The sequence below is a fragment of the Lissotriton helveticus genome, chromosome 11 (assembly GCF_964261635.1).
Source record: "Lissotriton helveticus chromosome 11, aLisHel1.1, whole genome shotgun sequence".
Classification (NCBI taxonomy): Eukaryota; Metazoa; Chordata; class Amphibia; order Caudata; family Salamandridae; genus Lissotriton; species Lissotriton helveticus.
Genome location: NC_136072.1, coordinates 92172675 through 92192411, shown reverse-complemented (window position 1 = coordinate 92192411; position 19737 = coordinate 92172675). Strand labels below are relative to the sequence as shown.

Below are 19737 nucleotides of genomic sequence, written 5' to 3'. Positions count from 1 at the left end.
TAAAGATGATGCTATCCCCCTTGCTTCTCTATATTATTTCCATGCTTCCTTTACTCATTCCTCTTTCTTTCTATAAGAAGATTGACTCTTTATTACTGAAATTCCTATGGAATGGTAAACGTCCTTGAATAGCTCTTGCTTCTTTGCGTAAAGACAAAGCTCAATCTGGAGTACGTTTTACGGATTTCCAACAGTATCATCGTGCTTTTTCCCTGAAACAATCGACTCTCTGGCTTTCATCTAATCTGCCTCATTATCCTCCTGTCTGGCTAAGCATAGAATCTTCTTTCATTTCTCCTTTTACCTTCTGTGAATTCTTATCCTTTACGTCTTCTCTGACTCTTCTTCGCTCGCCTATTCTTTCACATTCTCATAATCTTTTTTTCTCCCTACTTGACTTCATCCTATCCATCTCTCCTCTCCATTCACAAACAACCAATTTGGAATAACTCTCTTCTTAAAATCCGTAATCGTACCCTTTATTGGAAAACTTGTCACTCTCGAGGAATATGTTGGATTTCTCAATTACTTTCTCAGGGTACGCCCCTCTCCTTCCAGGATCTTCAATCTCTTTTCTCTTTGCCTGCTTCTGCCGATCGCAATACAATTCCCTTTATCCAGGCTTGATCTCCTATCTTCAATCTCTTTCATCCTCCAACGATGTGCCTTTAGATCGTAGATCCACTTCCCTTTTATTGGAGACTTCTCCTTCTGCGTCCGCTCTATATAATTCTTTCCGTTTTACTACAGATAGATTGAAATCTCGCATTGAACTTGCATGGGAGTTGGATTTTTCTCAGAATTGGCGTGTACTTCTTTGGGATACAATTTGGACTAAACTTCATAAGACCTCTAGAGCTGCTAACACTACCCAAACTTTATTTTTCATTTATCACAGAACTTTATTTACTCCACTTGCTTTATCCCGTTTTTCACCAGACACTCCCTCTACCTGTTTGTCTTGTTCCTGCCTTTCTGCTGATCTTAAACATATGTTGTTTGAATGCCCTCCTACCTCCCAGTTCTGGCAGTTGGTTTGGCGGCAAATACAAAAGATTTTCCAGTTTCAGGCTCCCTTTTCTCCCTCACTAGTTTTCCTTGGCTCCCTCATCAGACCTCCCTCATTCTCCCAATCACTACCCTTTACTTTACCTTTTCATTGCTGTAGCCTTTCATATTGTCACTTCTAACTGGAAACAGGCTGCAAATATTTCATATCAGTCCTGGTGGAATGCAGTCTGTTTTAATCATCGTTTAGACACCAATTATGTATCTCCCATCTCCCTAGCTATCAAACGTGACCTGACTTGGCTTCCTTTGGTAACGTATCTCTCTTCCTCTGCCCCTGTTCATCCCTCTCCTGATCCTGAAACGATTGAAGTTTGCAAACCCTGTGACTTTCTTATTACCTGTTTTACCTTATTATATGATTACTATAATTAAGTCTGAATATATTGTGTTTTATTTATTGTATTTATACTCTTACGATGTGTTCATAATTCTTCATGCTTGTAATGCTTACTTTTTATGAAATTATTATTATATTGTTTATTTCTTCCATCCGCTTATTGTAACTCTTCTCCTTTCACCCCCCCTCCCTCATTTTTCCTTTTCTCAATAAATCAAACTTAAAAAAGAAGTATATTTTTAAAGTTGGGGAAGCCAAGGCTTTTTGATTTTACTCAAATAATATGTGTAATGTCCTCATAGGGGCTTTCAGTCAGCACTATTTAATTTGTCTGGTATTTTGTCATTCAGATTTTATTTTTGTCCACTGCAGCATATAGCATGGGGCAGTGGGTCAGCGCACTTCACCCATTGGCTAATATAATTTTTTTAAGATCAAAAATATATTATTAAACATTGTTTTTTGCACTTTTTATTAAGATTGTTGATGGCCCAATAGTTTTGAAAAGCCATGACAAAACAATAACAGACAAAGCAAAAAGGCTGGCGAGTGCGACCAATGTCAGATCTATTGACTTTTCCAGTGACTTTTAATTTACAGTTGTTAGCCATTCTAATAATTCAGTAGGTACTGTGAGTGAGGCAGCAATGGCCTCACATTTGAAATATTTCCCAACCACTCCCAGCAATGTAGGTGTAGAAAATAACCCCAAGGACATTTAACTGCACATTTCGTCTCTCTCTTACTAAAGATACCAACAATTTGGATTCATTTTTGATGGTGGGTGAATTATCAGTGAAGCAGTTAGTGGACATTTCCTCATATCCCAGACCTCAGTGTCATGGACATATGCCTCATTGTGTATGTTATAATGACAGCAACTATACGTGTATATGATTGATTTTAAGTCCAATTCTTCACATTTATTTTTCTTTCTTGGCTACATCTTCACTGTCACTTACAGACATTACTCATATTGTTATGCAATTTATAAGAAACTGTAAGCACCATTTGTTACATTTTAACAATAACTATGTATTTTCTTTCTCACGCTAGTTGGAGTTCATTGATGTTAGCCAACTATCATTTATCCGGGATCTTGGACCAAAGGGCATGTATGTTATTTATACAATGTTTTAAATTATTTATTTCAGAACACTAATTTCTTAATTGTAAACAAAAAGATGTAAAAACAATTTTGAATTTGACTTTAGATAGCACTGAAAAACACTTTAATCTAAATCTTTTAATTTAGTATTGAACAATTCCAAGTAGGCATGCTTTCCAGCCGGGAAGATGTCACCTGTCATGGTACAAGGATATCTGGGGAATAGATTAACACAAATTTACATTTGTGACCTAATGGTATAGCCAAATGATGCTTTACCACAAGCGCTTCACTAAACATTTGACTTATCTCAAAAAACACTTTTTTCGATCTCTTGAAATCCTTGGTGTAGAAATTTCTTAAAATACTAAGATTGTTTTTGGGGGTGGTATTTTGCTTTATAAATTATAAGGAACTTTTAAATAAATAACATCAATGTTCTGACATCTAGGATCGCGAAGATGAATAATAAGGGATGTGTGCTCAAGGTTGAAGAGATGTGTGGATAAACAATGCTCCCCATTACACATGAAGGCAATTTAGGAAGAGCTGTTCCCATTCCAGGTCCGTGTGATGTGTACCACACAAAGTATGCATGTTACCTTCATGTCACAAACTGTAAGGAAGGATCCTAGTATTCTTAACCACAGCAATAGAAGCCAAAACATGAGTGACAAGGAGAGCAGTTTTTCTTCCTATTGTTACTTTCTCATTCCCTCCCACTGCTTCAGTTGCACATGCCTAACTTAAGGTTTTTGTTCCAGTATCCTCAGCAGTAATATCCTTAATGTCACTAGGTTGCTTGCTACATTATGAACAATGAGTTGCAAGAGTATGGCCTTTGTATGTTTCCATACCTTCTCTATGCCCAGTTACAGGCATGGATTCCAATTTGGCATGCTTCCTATTTTAAATCACTTTGCATCTAGCTCTCACAGTCTACATAGAAATCCAAGCATGTTTTATTTTTCAGATGCTGCTGTATGGTGTCTGTGTCTGCTATGCCCATGGATGATCAAGACAAAGATTTATTATAGCTATGCTTTACACTTATGTAACTAAATATTAGTGTGTTGTACTTATTTCCTAGCAGACACCAAAAATGAACATTACAAGGTGAAAATGTGGTATGGCCAATGCCTGCCAACATGGGTAGCTTTAGCGATTGCTCCTACAAACCAGCTGAATGCTCATTTCAGTGTCATAAATCATATTACACGGGCATTATCATTTGTTTAACAGCCTGATGTCATATGTCACCAAGGAGAAATGTAGGAAATAAGTAGTAGAAACAGTAATTTCTATTATACTCTTTGAATGATTTTGAAAAGATATTCTTTCAATTTCTGTTTGAAGTGTACGCAGATTTGCAAATTGATTGTGAAGGTGTCAGAGGGCCTAACTACAGTATATAAATGATCTGGCAGAACGTGCTTCCTAAAATGTTTTGTGCTCTCTTACATCCATCTTGCCGGTTAGTGTCAATCCTCTTAGGTGGAGAACTTCTGTTCGCATACCTTGGGCGACGAGAAGATCTTAGAGCCCAGTTCTTGACAGTCTTTGTCTGCCAAAGATAAGGACGACCCATTCCAGTAGCCTCAATGACACAGACACTTGCGTTCTTAAGCCGATAGTGTCTCCCAGAAGAACCCCAAGGAAGGAAAAACCCAGAAGTGAAAAACCCTGAAATGATGACTGTAGAACAAGAACTGAGGCATTGGATCTAGTGGAAAAATGATCAGTGGTCAAATGCAGAATGCAGGGACAGTACTGCAGAAATTGGCTATAGATCGATCCTCCCTCTATAGCAAGACCAACAGGAGTGAGAATAACACCACCAGGATCAGTAACTATCAACAGGTGTAAGGGAACACACCAACCGGAGCGAAGAACACTCTGAAGAAGTGTTGTGACTCAAGGATGAAGAGAAAACAAACCAATTTTATATTCCCAGGACAAGAAGTCGCCTCATGCATTGGGCCCGCATCTTAAATTGAGATAGAAACAAAGATCACAATAGAAATGGTTGGCATTTTAGTTTGGGCAGATAAAACTCCCAAGAATCCTTCTCAGGGATTCTGGGAAAGGGATAGAACTATGATGACTTCCAACATGGCCCTGGGGAGAGGTTTGCCAAATACCAAACCGGTAGCCAGCTGCTGTGAGGAACTGTCCATAGGCTTATGAGGCGGCCCACCGGCCTCATCACCCTGCAGGTAAATAAAACGTGCATACAGCTGTAAAGCGCAGGATACGAGAGACGCTGTTGTGAAGGGCACAGGCCGCAAGGCAGCCCGCGGGCTTACAGGTTACCCCCTTTAGCGCTGCCGGGTCTATGCATATTCTTGATGACATTCGCTATGACTTGATGGACTCTACAAAAGTATGTAGCATGCACCACCAAGTGCATGTTATTTTCTAGGTCAAGCATTTTATTATCATTTCTCTCTTTTATTGCTATACAATATTTATATAATATGGGGCTACTGCCAAAATTCCCTTGTGCACACCTCGTTGTACCTGCAGCTGACAATTCGATTAAAATTGAAGACACTAATTCCACACACAAGACATCAACGGACTTGGGTCATGACAAGGGTGCAGGGCTAGACTTTTGAATAGGTTCCAGCACATTTATTTACTCCTTGATACCAGTGGCTTGACTGTAAGACACAATTTTCATTTACTGCTGAAGTCCCTACTCTTCATGCTGAAGTGCTCCTAACCATCAATTAGGACACTAAAGAAACACACCTCCATCTAAATCCATAACCAATTCATTGCCAATCACTTGCTATCAATCTCCCAATTGAATTGTTCTTGCTTGTCAACTTGGCAATGAATGTATTACATGTTTATTAAGCAAATTGCAATCCATATCACCATAACACTGGATCTATTACATTGTCTCTGTTCCATTTCCTGGTAAATCTCTGATTGGGACAGATCATTCAGCTTGTGAGACCTCCTCTTTAATCTATTTTCCTAATCTGAAAGTAGCAACAATGGAGATTATTAGTGAGGGACTGTTAAGTGGTTAATGCGCTTTTTTCATAACATTTGGGTCCTGTAAACAGCCTGAAATGCAGGTGTCTGCTGCCAGTAAGTGGGTTATTATTTTTGGAAGGCCGACCCTTTCTTACCTAATAAATACACTTTAGTTATGCCTCAAGACCAATCTCAGAGACACTCTTATCAACCCATACTAGCTCTGGCTCTAGCAGCCAGCAAAGCTCCAGAGAAATGTTCGCTAAGTTCTAACAGTACCAAGTATTTTAAAAGTAGAGAAAACAAAACAATACAATTGCCAACCAATTTGAAAAGTAAAGAAAAAGTAATGAGTGTCAAAATTATTAAAATTGAATAAACAAAATTGGAAATAGGAATTTGTAAACATTTAAGACAAAAAGTGCTTTAACAAAAGTAACATGCCGTTAAAAAATAAAAGTTCTCCATTGACTGGGACGTAGGCATGATTTCATGCTGATTGAAATGGAGCAGTGGTCGGATATAGCAAGTGGGTCATTGAGGTTTCAGGTTTTACATTAGAATGTTGTCTCTAAAATGGAGTTCAAAACCCTTTAGAAGAGTATGGTCTAAGGCTGAGGCTGGCAAGGGTTCCTCAAAGTCAGATACGTTGGAGAGCTTTGGCTGAAGCTGTTGGTTTGGGTGGCAAAAGCTTTGAACTGTACAAAGCTACATATCATGGCCTGAGGTTGCTTCATTTGTGGGATGGATTTGCAACCTCATCCTGGTCCACGTCTTTCAGTGAGAGAGAATGAAATCTATAGCCAAGCACCATTCCACGAGTTGGATATCTTCATCAGGTGAAACTGTTTTTCTTGCACACGTAATATGTGGCCTCACTGGGTGTGCCTCAGCATCTTGTCTCACTCCTCTGTACATGGAATGATGTGTAAATTGCACATTGTTCGAGCTGCTGGGAAAGTTCCTTGCAGTCGCCTCTGAAGTCCTCAAATTCTCTTGGCAGTCTTCTAGGCACCAAGCCTCTCTCCTGCCACAGCTTCTGCAGGGTGCTGTCCTCTGTGTTCATCTGGGCCATTTTAGAGTCAGGCGTCCTTCCAATTTTTGAGTCTTTGGAGTAGAAAAGCTGGAGTTCAGCCATCCGACCCCTGGAGAGCAGTTCTATTCCCCTGGATACCAGAAAGAAGTCAGGAGACAGGACTATTCTTTCTTCTAGCAGGATATTTTTTTATAGGTATTGTCTACCTGTGTCTAGGAATGTTGTCAGCAGCTGCTGGTGAGGAGCTGGTCTTATCCTGTGCACCAATAACTGATGTTCCACTACCATTCCTTTTTTTTTTAAATAAATTTTATTTTTGTGCAGGTGGAAAAGAATACAGTCACAGCCAGCTCACAATTCGGCATAAGAAAACTTACAACATGGTTCTATCTCCACAGCCTTCATGCCCACAGCCCGGAGGCCGGGCGGCGACTTTTGTTTTCGTTGAGTAATGTGCTGTTGTTTCACAACGTGCGAGCTCTGTAAATAACTCCCCGAACCTGCTTTTTTGAGTTATTTTCCCCCCACAACTCCCCCCCCACCCCTGTCTTCAAACTAGTTGGTTTCCATCTCAATGCGGTTACAGTTCGGTCTCATGCGCGGCCAATGAAATGGCACGTGTCCATCAACACCATTCGTGTCCACTCTGCTGATGCCCCTCTCCTGTCCCATGATGCTGTACATAACCTCACATGTGTGGTGACCCTAAATTTCTTAGCGTGCCAGAGTGCCCCCAATTACATCTCTTCATCAGGTGATCTCCCTTTCCCGCCTACGCACCCCGTTCGCTTATGCGGAACCTCCCAAGCGCCCGGCTTCTAGGCCATGGTATTGTCTCCATTTACCCCATACCTTTCGGAATTTTCTGGGACAACCTCTCGCCTTGTACGTCACTCGTTCTGCAGCCATATAGAGGTCCAGCCCTCTCCTCCATTCCTCTACTTCTGGCCTTTCCGCTGCCCCCCAGTATTTGGCAATGTCTCTTTTCGCCACTACTAATGCCAGCACCAAGAAAATAATATGCGGGCGCGGCAGGTCTACGTCGGCCACCAGTCCCAGTAGTGCCAGCTTCGGGTCCAGTGTCAGCTCTACACCCAGTACCTCCCCCAGTTCCGTGAAGATGTGAGACCAGTACTGTTGAATCTCCGCACAGGACCAGATTGTGTGGTAAAAGTCCCCCGGTTCGGCCCTGCAACGCAGACAGGTGTCGTCTGTTATTTTGCCCATCTTGAGGAGACGCCTCCTATCAAAGTACGTCCTGTGCAGCACATTCAATTGAATCAGCCTCAGCCGTGACTTAATGGCCACTTCCCGGGGGTGCATCAGGATCAGTTCCCAGTCTAAATCTTCCAATTGTCCCACTTCTGCCTCCCACTTGCCCCTGAGTGTCGGCAAACTTCCAAACATGTTATTCGTGAGTGTTTTGTATGTGAGGGACACTGCCTGGTGTAGTATTTGTTCCTGTAGGAGTCTCCCTTCTAAGGGTGAGTACTCCGGTATATCTTGTAGAGCTATCTTCTGTGCTTGCCAAGCATGGACTAACTGCATGTATTTGTACTGTTGTGTGTGATGTAATCCAAACTCCTCCCGGAGCATCGCAAAGGTCTTCAACTCACCCTGCCTGATCACGTCCCCGATGGTAGAGATCCCTATATCGTCCCACCTATGGAAGCCCTCCAGTTTTTTAAGTTCCGTGAACCAGTTGCAATGCCACAGTGGTGTCTGGCGTGTAGGTTTCTCCTCCCACCCCGTGGCCCTAGTGGCCCTTATCCATGCGCGGATCGTGATCATAGTCGCGGGCAGGAGCGTCCTCCCTGTCTCCCCTCCATATATGTAGTGAAGAATATTGTGTGGAGATAATTTATGTCTTTCTAATGCATACGTCGGGTGGTCCGCCGGTGCATGTAACCAGTCATTTATGGGGGTCAAGTGTTCCGCCCAGTAGTAAGCCTCCAGGTTCGGCAAGGAAATCCCACCATTGTATTGGTGCCGTTGGAGCGTTTGGAGTGCGATGCGTGGTTGTTTGTCTAACCATAGGAACGATCTTAAGCCTGCATGGATTTTGGCGATCGTGGCGGTCGGGAGTGAGTAATATTCATTCTGAAGTGCGTAGAGGAATTTCGGTAGAGTGATCATTTTGTACATAGCCGCCCTACCCAGGAGGGTGAGTGGTAGCAGCCTCCATCTCGTCATATCCTCTACTGCCTCTTTCATTACTCGTTCTACGTTGGTTTGAAACGAGCGCTGTTTGTCCAGAGTGATATAGACCCCAAGGTACTGAAACCCTTCCGTGGTAGTGAGCAAACGGTCTGGTAGAGGCACGTCTGTCACAGGTCCCTGCGGCATGTACAAGACTGATTTGTGCCAGTTGATGGTATGGCCTGCCACCGCCCCAAAGCCCTCCAACTCTCTGAACAACGTACCCACTGAGACCTCGGGTTTCGTAATATACAGCAAGACATCGTCGGCGTACAATGAAACCTTTTCCTGTGTCTCCCCCGAAGTACTCCATGTAAAACCATGGATCCTTGGGTTCTGCCGAATTTTGGCCGCCAATATTTCTATCGTGAGTGTAAAGAGTAGCGGGGACAGCGGGCAGCCTTGTCTGGTGCCCCTTTCTAACCGGAATTCGCGTGATAGCCATCCATTAACTCGTACCCGCGCTCTCGGCGCCGTGTATAGCAGCCCTATCCATTTTTGGAAGTGTGGACCAAAACCAAACCGCCTAAGTGCCGCCATAAGAAAGGGCCAGTGTACCGCGTCGAACGCTTTTTCGGCGTCTAAGGACATGAACCAGTGTGGTTCCGTCTTATCTCTCACTTCTTGGAGCCAGTTGTGCGTCCGTCGGAGGTTAAGCTTTGTTGCTCTATCCGGCAGAAACCCCGACTGGTCCGAGTGTATAAGGTCAGGAACGACCGTCCGGAGACGTGTCGCTAGAATCGTGGCCAGCACTTTCACCTCCATGTTCAGCAATGAGATTGGGCGGTACGAGGCACAATCCTCCTCAGGCTTGCCCTGTTTGTGGATCGGTACTATGGTCGCCAGTGTAAGGTCTCGTGGGAGCGACCCTATTTCGTAGGCTTCAACATATAGGGCTAACAGGTGGCGCGTCAGCAAGTCGGACGTTTTTTTTAAAAATTCCGCCGGAAACCCGTTGGGTCCCGGCGTTTTCCCCGTTTTTAACTTGTTTATGGCTACTCTAACCTCCTCCACTGTGATGTCCGCCTCCAAAGGGGCGCTGAGTTCTGCCTCCAGTACTGGGATATCCACATCTTCCATATACTGTAGGGCCTCGTCAACTGTTCCGAGGTCTCTGCCTCTATAGAAATCCTCATAGTGGAGTGCAAACTCCTCTGCTATGCCCTTGTCGGTAGCTTCCATGATGCCCCCGTCCCTCCTGATATTCTCCACCCACCTTGCTGCTCGTTCTCTCCTGCTGAGCCATGCCAGAAGTTTGCCTGACTTGTCACCGACATCGTATAGGCGGTGCAGTGTTGCTAGTGATTGTGTCTTCGCCTCATTAGAGACCAATTGCCTATACTCCCTTTGTTTGTCTTGCAACCGCCTCAGTACGCCTTCCCCTTTGTGGACCAGGTATTCCCTTTCTAGCGCTAGGATGGCAGCCTCAAGCCCTGTCGCCTCCCTGTGCCGTTTATGGCGTTCATCCCGTAGTCTCCCTCTGATTCTGTCCCTCAGCACCGGTTTCATTGCCTCCCAGAAGGTAATATCGGAGTCTACGGAACCCTCGTTCTCCGCCACATATACTTTCACATCGGCCCGCAGCCCTCGTGTCATCTCGGGGGATTGTATGTCCCAAGCTGCCAAGCGCCACTCAGTCTCGCGCCGCACCGTGTGTTTCCCTAAGTGTGCATACAGAGGCGAGTGGTCAGATATCCCCCGTGGCTTGTAGGCGAACACGTCACCCTCTGCCAGGTATTGCCTGGCCATGAAGATGTAATCTAGCCTGGAGAAGGTTTTATGGGCCCCTGAGTAAAAGGAGAACGTCTCCTGTGTCGGGTGTCGCCAGCGCCATGTATCGGTGAGTCCCATCTCCGCCATATATTGTGCCAATGCCGTTTGTGTCCCCCCTCTGCGTGTTGTACCTGAACGGTCTAGTGCTTCTGACATGACGTCGTTGAAGTCCCCCCCCACTATCTGCATCGTGTCAGCCGTGTCCAATAGGATGGATGCTATTTCCCTGAGTGTGCGCGATTGGAGTTTTGGGGGTGCGTATACAGAGACAATTGTCATATGCCGCCTGTTCCAGAACCCTTGTATTCCCACGTATGTCCCCTGTGGATCGCTCCACGAGCGTGTGACGGTAAAGGGATGTGTTTTGCTTATTAGGATTGCGACTCCCCTGGCCCCTGACGTATAGCCCGCGTGAGTCAGTACTTTATACCTCCCCCTCGCTATGAACGTGCATTTTCCTGCCCTGAGGTGTGTTTCCTGTAGGAGGATAAGGTCTGGTGCGACCCTCTTGATGTACGAGTTTACCAATCCTCTCTTTATTTTGGACCCTAGTCCGTTGACATTCCATGTTAGAATGGAGAGGCCCCTCTGATGTCTCTCAGTGGTAATCAATGTATCTGCCATACTGTGTAGTGTGTCTGAAGGTCAGTAGGAGACCATAGCATCTGTTTGCGACCATGTGGCGTATTGGGCATCTGACTGTTTCCCCATGAGTATTCCGGTAACCAACATCCCCCCCAAGATCCCCAACTTGTGTACCTACCCATTTGCAACGTGTGGGAACTCAGTGTTGCTTCTCTTGAACCCCCCCAAACATGAACTTCTCCCCCCCCCCACCCCACCTCCCTCCCCATCCAGGTGTGCCCGCAGCACGGGCATCTCTTTCTGAAGGAGTAGGCCTGTCGCCCACCCAATCCCCCCCCTAACAACACCTCAACAACCTTACAATCTCGTCAAACACAACACAAAAAAGAAAAAGGGGAGGGAGGAGTGTCAACTTGCGTGAGTCCCTTCAGCTGACTGCCACTCCACAGTTTCCGGCCTGCCCTCTCATGAGTCCGTGGTCCATCATCGGAATGTCCCTGGGTCGATAACGCCTTGTTCGCCAGTTGTTGCCACTCTTCAGGATTTCGAGTCTTGCGATTCAGATTCCGGTGCACTGTGAGGTTCCGATCCGTCCCGCTCCAGTACCCTGATCTCTTGCACCAACGGATGATCCGATTGCATGTCATCTTCAAATTCTGCACCCCCACCAGAGGTGGGATCGTCACGTGTGTCCTCCTCTTCACCTTCAGATCTCGCCGTGGTGCGTAGCACTTCGTATCTCGAAGCCGAGGCTGCTGCTCCTCCTGGAGAGGCCGACCGCCCCCTCCTCGCCTGCCCGAGGTCGCGGCTATGGTACGGCGTCAGTGGCGTTTGTCTCCTGCCTCGTCTAGAGTGCATTCGTCGCGGCTTTGGAAGTTCCCATTGCGACCTGCTTTTCAGTGCCTTGTCTAGCTCCTCCCGTGTTGCAACCTCTCTACTGTTCAGGATTGGCCGTTCCTCCAACCACTGCCACGCGTCTTCCGGGTGGGTGAAGAAGAGTTCCACTACCATTCCTGACCATTTGTCACCCTATGCCCACCTCCTCTTGAAGCACTTTCTTTTCCACTTTACTCTAAAAATTCCCAGAAGTGTTCATTCTGAGATGGCTGAACCCTTCTTCCACGAGGAGCCTTTCTGGCTATCCGCAAAACCACTACCTTACTTAGATGAGCTCTCCTCCGGCTGGGATTGGTGAGTTTGTTCTCGATAAGCTCTGGGCATGAACAGGTACAGCCCAATTTTAAGTCTCAAAGTCAAAAGAGATAGTTTCAAGTCTATTGATCTGCAATTTGCTCCTGCCGACTCCCAGATAGATAATTCCTGCTAGGTGGTTTGTTGTGACAACCCCAATGCCTCATTGAGTCCGGAGGCAAGACTATGGTCTTGTAGAATGCTGGGCTTTTAAAATGAGTGAGGACGGAGAATTGACATCTTAGGGTTAGGTAAGTGGCAGAACTGGTTTTAGTGCAGTTCATAAACTTACTTTTCCAAAAACATTATCACAAATCTGATGTCACCATTTAATCCGATTATGACACCTGGGGGAAATAACTTTGAATCATGTTATTAGTATTTTCTAAAGTGTAGATATGAAATAATAATTTAATTCATAATTAGGCCTGTCCTTAGAGAATGTAGGCTAAACCGGCACAGTGAAAACAACTTTTAGGCCTCCAATCACTTTGAGGACACCTGTTTCAAATATAGAGGGTGCCACCTTTTCATATAAAAGACACACTTCCTTGTTGGCCTACCAGGCAACATTTTAGGGTGGTGTTGTAGTATATGAAAGTAAGTCTTCCTACATTATAATGTAACTTTCCTCTCGTGTGAGCCTGCAGTGCCTTTAGACTGCAGCTCAGCCAGAGCACAGTGGTGCTCCTGGCAGCCATATATTTTTGTCATGTATGTAGGTGGTGCAAACACACACTGCAGCTCACATATGACATTTAACTTTCATGCTATTGATGCATTTTCTGTGTCATTTACTGTGACCTTTATGGAAAGTTAAGTAGACTAATTGGGTGGAACCAATTTCACTCAACTATTTTAGAGCCATGGCACATGTGCTGTGGCACTGAATAGAAGTGTCACAGTGCACAAAGCAATAACGCCAGCAATAGGCCAGGATAAAGGCGACAAATCGCCTGTGACAATACAAAATAGGCAATTTCCTCCACATTGCTAGATCTGGTTATTGACTGTGGGTGTGTTGTGGGTGTGTGATAATGTGCATGTCCTTCAGCATGGATAGTTTTGTTTTTTCTGGACAAATAGATATGTAAGAATTACATTTACCCATGTGATCTTTAAGCCATCAGTGTATTCATATACTACATGTATGTCTTTAAAAATGTAAAAACCATAAATGCTAAGTAAAAACTTACATTCTATAGCGGTTCGGCTTAGAAAGACACCTATTTTTTTGTTTGTTTTTTTAAACTTTGAAGTCCATGTAGGCATGGCAGGAATTTCTCATGGATATGCTGATGTAAAGCCTGTAATTTCCTGCACTTCACTGCCATCTTTGTTTATGTAAATCAATGGCATTTCAGATCATGCATTCTATTGATATTTTAAGTGAGGGCCTTATGGTATTTCTAAGATGACACGGTGTCTGATAACAACTGAATGTCACTCTGTTGTGCTACAAGCACCCCCATCAGTTACCCATATCACAGTCTTTGAATTCTTACTTATAAGTTTGCAGATATTCAGTATTTAAATTCACAAAACGGATATAATAATTTCTCATCCTCACTGTGTCATGTATTCCTATAGGTTCTGAATCGATCCCCCTATTCCTGACCCTATTCTGGTTAAACTAACTATCAAGTTAACTAACAGTCAGCCCATGAGGCAAGAAAAGCCCCCATGATGCAGATACCGTTATCTGACGCAGTCACACTACGGCACAGGAACGTGTTATCTGATTAGGTCATAACGCTTGAGATCTAATTAGACAAGCGACATTCCTCCAGCCCCTGATAAGGCATACGACGTTCTCATAACAAATCAAACCTATGACAACCTGGAAAATCCGTGCGGCCATTGTTTTGATTTCACAGAGAACTTCAGTAAAAGAATGTGCTAACGAGCAAGTCGTATGACATCTTTATTGACGTATCTATGTCCATCCTTACGTCAATCTCTGCACCTTTAAGGTATAAATATTGCCGATCTTGCCCTATGCAAACACACGCGTGGTGACGAGACGGAGCAGCCATACTTGCCGAAGCCCAGAAGCAGAGCAGACCCCGCTGGCAGCAGCCCCGCCTTCCTGACGCGCTGAGAGACGCGCTGCTATCTCCTACCGAGAGACCCAACACCGGCGCTTTCAGCAGCCCTCGCAGGCAGCCTGGAATATCGAGAGCAGAGAAAGAGATACCATTCCTCATTCATCCTAACTTCCAGGTACAGAACTGAATAACCCCTCACAGAGAATTCTTTAGTTATTCACTTGGCAAAAACAAACTTAACTTAAACTGTAACTTTCTATTCCCGCCCACGCATTAGACTTAGGTCAGGTACACGGGGTAGGCGTATTTAGAAACACCAGTTGAGTACGTTTAGTCAAATGTATATGTGTATGTAAATATATTTTAATCATTTTAAACATCATATGGCTCAGAAACCATATCAATGTTTTTACAGTATTATTTTATACTATTGCTTTTAATGTATGCACTTTACTTAACTATAAGTATTGCAATAATATCGATCCATTTCTCTTGTACGAGAAAAGAGACTGATCAATAAATAACACCTTTTTATTGAACACGCCCGTCTCTTCCTTTTCTCTACAATCTGATGAGACTAAGAATGCACGTACTGACTGAGTAAAATAATTGCCTTGTGCTCACACGACTCTGGAGATACACTCTTGATTAGGGGAGAGCAAAGTTGTCATGTTCTATGGTTGTCAGAAACTAAATCCCTTCTTGTCTAATCAGGGGAGTTAATTCTTTCCTGAACATTCGAGAAAGTTTCTAGCGAACTCTGAGCTACGCTGGCAAACCCAAAACTTAAGTCTAGTATCAACAGTAGTAGACCTAGTTAACGTCTGGCCTAGGCCTTTACTGCTGTAGGTATTATTCCAATGCGCAGAGCCTATTGGGAAGATAGGAACTACACTACATGGCGCCCAACGCGTTTGGAAAGGGCGATAAAACTAACGTAAGACATTTAGAGTAACTCAGTCGTGCTTTCTCACTCAGACCCCTTTTCCCAAATACTCCAAAGACGTCTGGAGTGGGTGAAAGGTAATATCCTCCAAAACCTCGCAGGAGGGAACTCCTATGTAAGGTTCTTGGTTTAGTCAACGTTGAAGGATACACTGTTCCAAAATATTGTGCATCTAATCTTTGTTCCATAAGAAACCTGATCTGCAAACAAAAAGAATAACCTTTCTAACAGTAAAATGTCAGAAAGTGATGACGAAAGAGAGGCAGTTAGATTAGCAGCTGAAATAGTAGCAGCTGATACTGCAGCACTAGATGCAGACGGGGATAGAATACTCATCCCGGTCGCCAAAAGGAAATCTATAACCTTAAAACTTATAGAAAATGGACTGACACCTAGAGGTGGCACAGTCATATTCGTAATTGAGGCACACGAATATCGGCAGACAGAGGTATACTATACATGGATACATTTTCCAGCAGCAAATGCTGTAACAAAGTACTTCCACTATTACAAAATAGAGGTTCCACCCGACATTTACACTCCTTTCGAGGAGGTGGAAGTACCACTCAAATTCCAAGAGCATTTGCTCTTATTTGATGGCGCCCTAATACATAATAATCACATCACCAGGCTCGGTCCTTTAGGTAGACCAGGAGCAACGTGGCCGGTCTTAGCCGGATACACACCACACCCAGACATCGAAGGAATGTCTACAGGAGAGCTGTTAATACAGCTAAAACAATTACTAAAAATTCATAGACAATTAGTCCAGTATGTAATGCGGACTTCAACAATTCAGCCAGCGATTAAACTTCCACAGCTGACCCCTCACCACGGGAACACAAATAAAATCACACCACAGAACATCCAATCCTGCCTAGGTAAAGTTCCGGCTAAACGGGAACAGATACCATTCTGGTTGGCACAGAAAATCACCCAAATAGAGGCGGTGTTTCCTGACACCACCCCGCTAGAAAAACACAGGATTCTGACTATATGTCTCCCAATGGGAATCGCACCACACATAGAGGACTGTGACACTTGGGGTACAGTCTTTGCTTCAATCTACACAAAAACGCACGGTGTTCCATCCATTTCGGTAATACCAGATGTGCTAAAACAAATTCAAGATGAATACGGTCCAGAACCAGCTTTAACTCTTGGTATGAAATTACTGAAAGACTTCAAGCAGGTCTCGGCTATATTATTAGCCAATATAAAAGGTGAAGCAGCAAACGTGGCGATCCGCCAGAGGTTAAAAGAGACAGATATAGCAGACCAACCAGCTGAAATTGCCAGAATCATAGAAAAATCCTATGAAGAACTAGGTAGAGATAGTTTAGGTGGAATACCAGTAAAACCGCAACTGACTGAAAGTCCAGAAAAAATATTTTTTAATAATAATTCACCAAAAAAGAACTGGGATGGAAACAAACAATCCAAAAGAAAAGAAATTCCAGTCCCGAGGAAGGTCTCCTAGGCGAAGGGAGAAATCTCCGAACCAGAGACACAGGTCACTCCAGAGTGACCCCTCTGGGAAAAGATATAACCTTAGAAATAGGGATAATATTAAAAAACCTGATAGATATCAAGACATTGATACACGTCCCTCTCAATCTTTTCAGACTTCCTCGCAGAAATCGGAAAGAGGAGGACGATCAGAACAAAGAGAAGAGCACGCCAAGTCCAAAGACAAGGAACCTGCTCAACAAAAAAAGAAATCACAATTTCCAAAAAAGAAGGTAGCCAGTATCAAGGTAGTTAACCATGCCGAGAATACTGAGGACACAACTGAAAAACGGAGAGTGGGCTCAGACAATGCTAGACAGCGCAGCAGAAGTGAGCATAGCTCGCAAAGTCCTTATGAATCATCTGGAGGCAGTGGACACGAATGAATATCTTCAAGTGGAAACTGCAGACACCAGAGTTAGCAAACCCCACAAGATATACGAGATAACATTACGTATAGAGGGAGATAAGACTAGGAAAATAAGGGGACTATTTTGGGATAACCTTTCGAAGGGTTATGACATCCTTCTAGCTGAAAAAGACTGGCCACCAGAGTTTGTCAGGGAGTGCCCTCATGGCGAAGAAGTAATTATGCCTGCCTTCTCGAATCAAATCCCGATTCATAAATACACACTTGCTAGAAAGTGGGCAGTGGCCTTAGCACCTGCTTTATATAAAAATCATGTAGGATGGGATGAGGATTCTCCTCCTCACAAAATCCAGTTAAAATCACAACCTACTGCACAAAGGCAGTACCCAATTAAGCAAGAAGCTAAAAAACAGGTAAATGAAATACTAGATCAGCTAGAATACCAGGGGGTGATTGAAACTTGCACCTCACAAATGAACAATCCTTTGTTTCCGGTCTCCAAACCAGACAACTCATATCGTCTAGTTTTGGATTACCGACACCTTAACACATGTTGCAAAACCTTTGCAGTGCAAAACTCACACAGTGCTGCACTAATGAATAACATAGTGCGCAAAAAATACAAAACAACCTTGGACATCTCCAATGGATTCTTTTGTCAAAACATAGCACCAGAGAGCAGATATTTAACTGCATTCTCAGTAAATGGCACTCAAAAACAATTCTGTCGGTTAGCCCAGGGGTACAAGAACAGCCCGGGGGTATTCTCAGCGAGAGTAACAGAATTACAACAACTATATGATGATGAAGCATTATCTTATGTCGATGACATTTACTTAACAGACGATGACTTGGATACTCACTTGAAAAGAGTGAACACCATAATACTTGGGTTCGCAGCAGAGGGTTACAAATTCAACTTTAAAAAATCCAGAATTGCCCATTTAACGGTCTTATACGTAGGATATGAATTATCAAGTATAGCCTGGTTGACAATTTTCTAAAGAACTAGAAGAATTAAAAAAAATCTAAAATATGAAAAGACGTATCCTCTGCCAATCGACATTCTGCCTCTACGACATTACGCCTGTGTAATATATACAGACGGATCAGCACAACCCGCAGTAGGGGGTAAACAAGCTTACAGTGCTGCGTGCGCGATTGTTAAAGGTCGTTGGCACGAAGGGAAATTTAAACCAACCCTCACTAAAACACAATCCCTAGGAGATTGTACAGCTCAGCGAGCTGAACTACTAGCATTCAAGATGGCGCTTGAAAATACCGATCGAGAATTCCCCACACTCATAGTGTGCGATTCGTATCATTGCGTTCTGTCTTATAATGAATACTTGCAGATCTGGCTTCAGAACGGTTTCAAGGATGCGAAAGGTGGCACAATCAAGCATAAAATGCTCTGGGAACAAGTAGCTCTTTTACAAAAAGAACTACCAAAGACTCACGTGATACATACACTGAGTCATCAAAGTGATGGCGTTCACGTTGCAGGGAATTCATTGGCTGATGAGGCCGCGAAGGCAGCTGTGCAAACGGCTTCCGTAGCTGCCGTCACCCGGTCAAAAACAAAAATAGACAGCGAAATATTACAAGCTGTCAGCGCTTCAGAAAAGGATTCGATAGAACCACTCCCTAAAGGCTTTCCAGTAAAATACTCATACATAACTGATGCAAACAATGTTCCTTTTGCTCGAATCCCTGGAGTGGGGGATAGGGCAATTCCAAACATGGAACATAGGTTAGGACTAATAATAGCGGCACACGAAGGGCTTGCTTCTATCCATGCTGGCGTCTCAGCCACAGTATCATTATTAAAACAGAGATACTGGTGGCCACAAATGAGAAGACAAACGAGGAACTATGTTCTAGAATGTGAAATATGTCAAAAAATGAAAGTATCAACGGTGAGACGTCCAGCGCAGACGCCCCTTCTAATCTCGGATAAACCATTAGCCTGTGTTTATCTAGACCACTGCGGTCCCTTACAAAGGGATGGTAACTATAAATATATCTTGGTCGCAGTGGATTCATGCACGAGATTCATATGGATGTGGCCCCAGCGAACGGCTGACGCCAGAACTGTTATAAAAGATTTGCGAGTCTTTATCGGCACATACGCAATTGGCATGCTGCATTCGGACAATGGTCCTGCTTTTAGCTCTCGGGCTTATAAGGAGGCCATGGTCAGCATGGGCGTGCAATTGCGGTACTCTTGTCCATTTCACCCTGAGGGGAACGGAATTGTTGAAAGAAAAAACCGTGACCTAAAGCAATCTATAACGGCAAAGGTATTAGGTTCGGGAGCTGGGTGGGTCAAACATCTAATAAGTGTCCAACGTAGTCTAAATAACTTGCCAAGAAATTCTCTGAAGGGATTCAGTCCGTACGAATTATTATTTGGAACTAGAATGATTATCTCTGACCTCGACAGTCAGACTTCAGTGGTTAAAGAAAAAAGCTTTGATGTCAAAGACCGTTTGGCTATTTTGCAGGACTTAAACAAAACAAGAAAAGACCTGAGCAACATACAGTTGAAACAGCCAACAACCACTGAAGAATCA

At 43.8% G+C, this 19737-nt stretch overlaps 1 protein-coding gene across 2 annotated transcripts in view; it reads left to right on the top strand.

Annotated features, from left to right (window-relative positions):
* PLD1 (phospholipase D1) overlaps positions 1-19737 on the top strand; it is a 499520-nt gene that overhangs the window by 274607 nt on the left and 205176 nt on the right. For both annotated transcript variants that reach the window (XM_078665562.1, XM_078665561.1), the window contains one exon: positions 2465-2523. In XM_078665562.1, coding sequence (XP_078521688.1) covers positions 2465-2523 — 59 coding nt within the window. The remainder of the gene's footprint in view (positions 1-2464; positions 2524-19737) is intronic.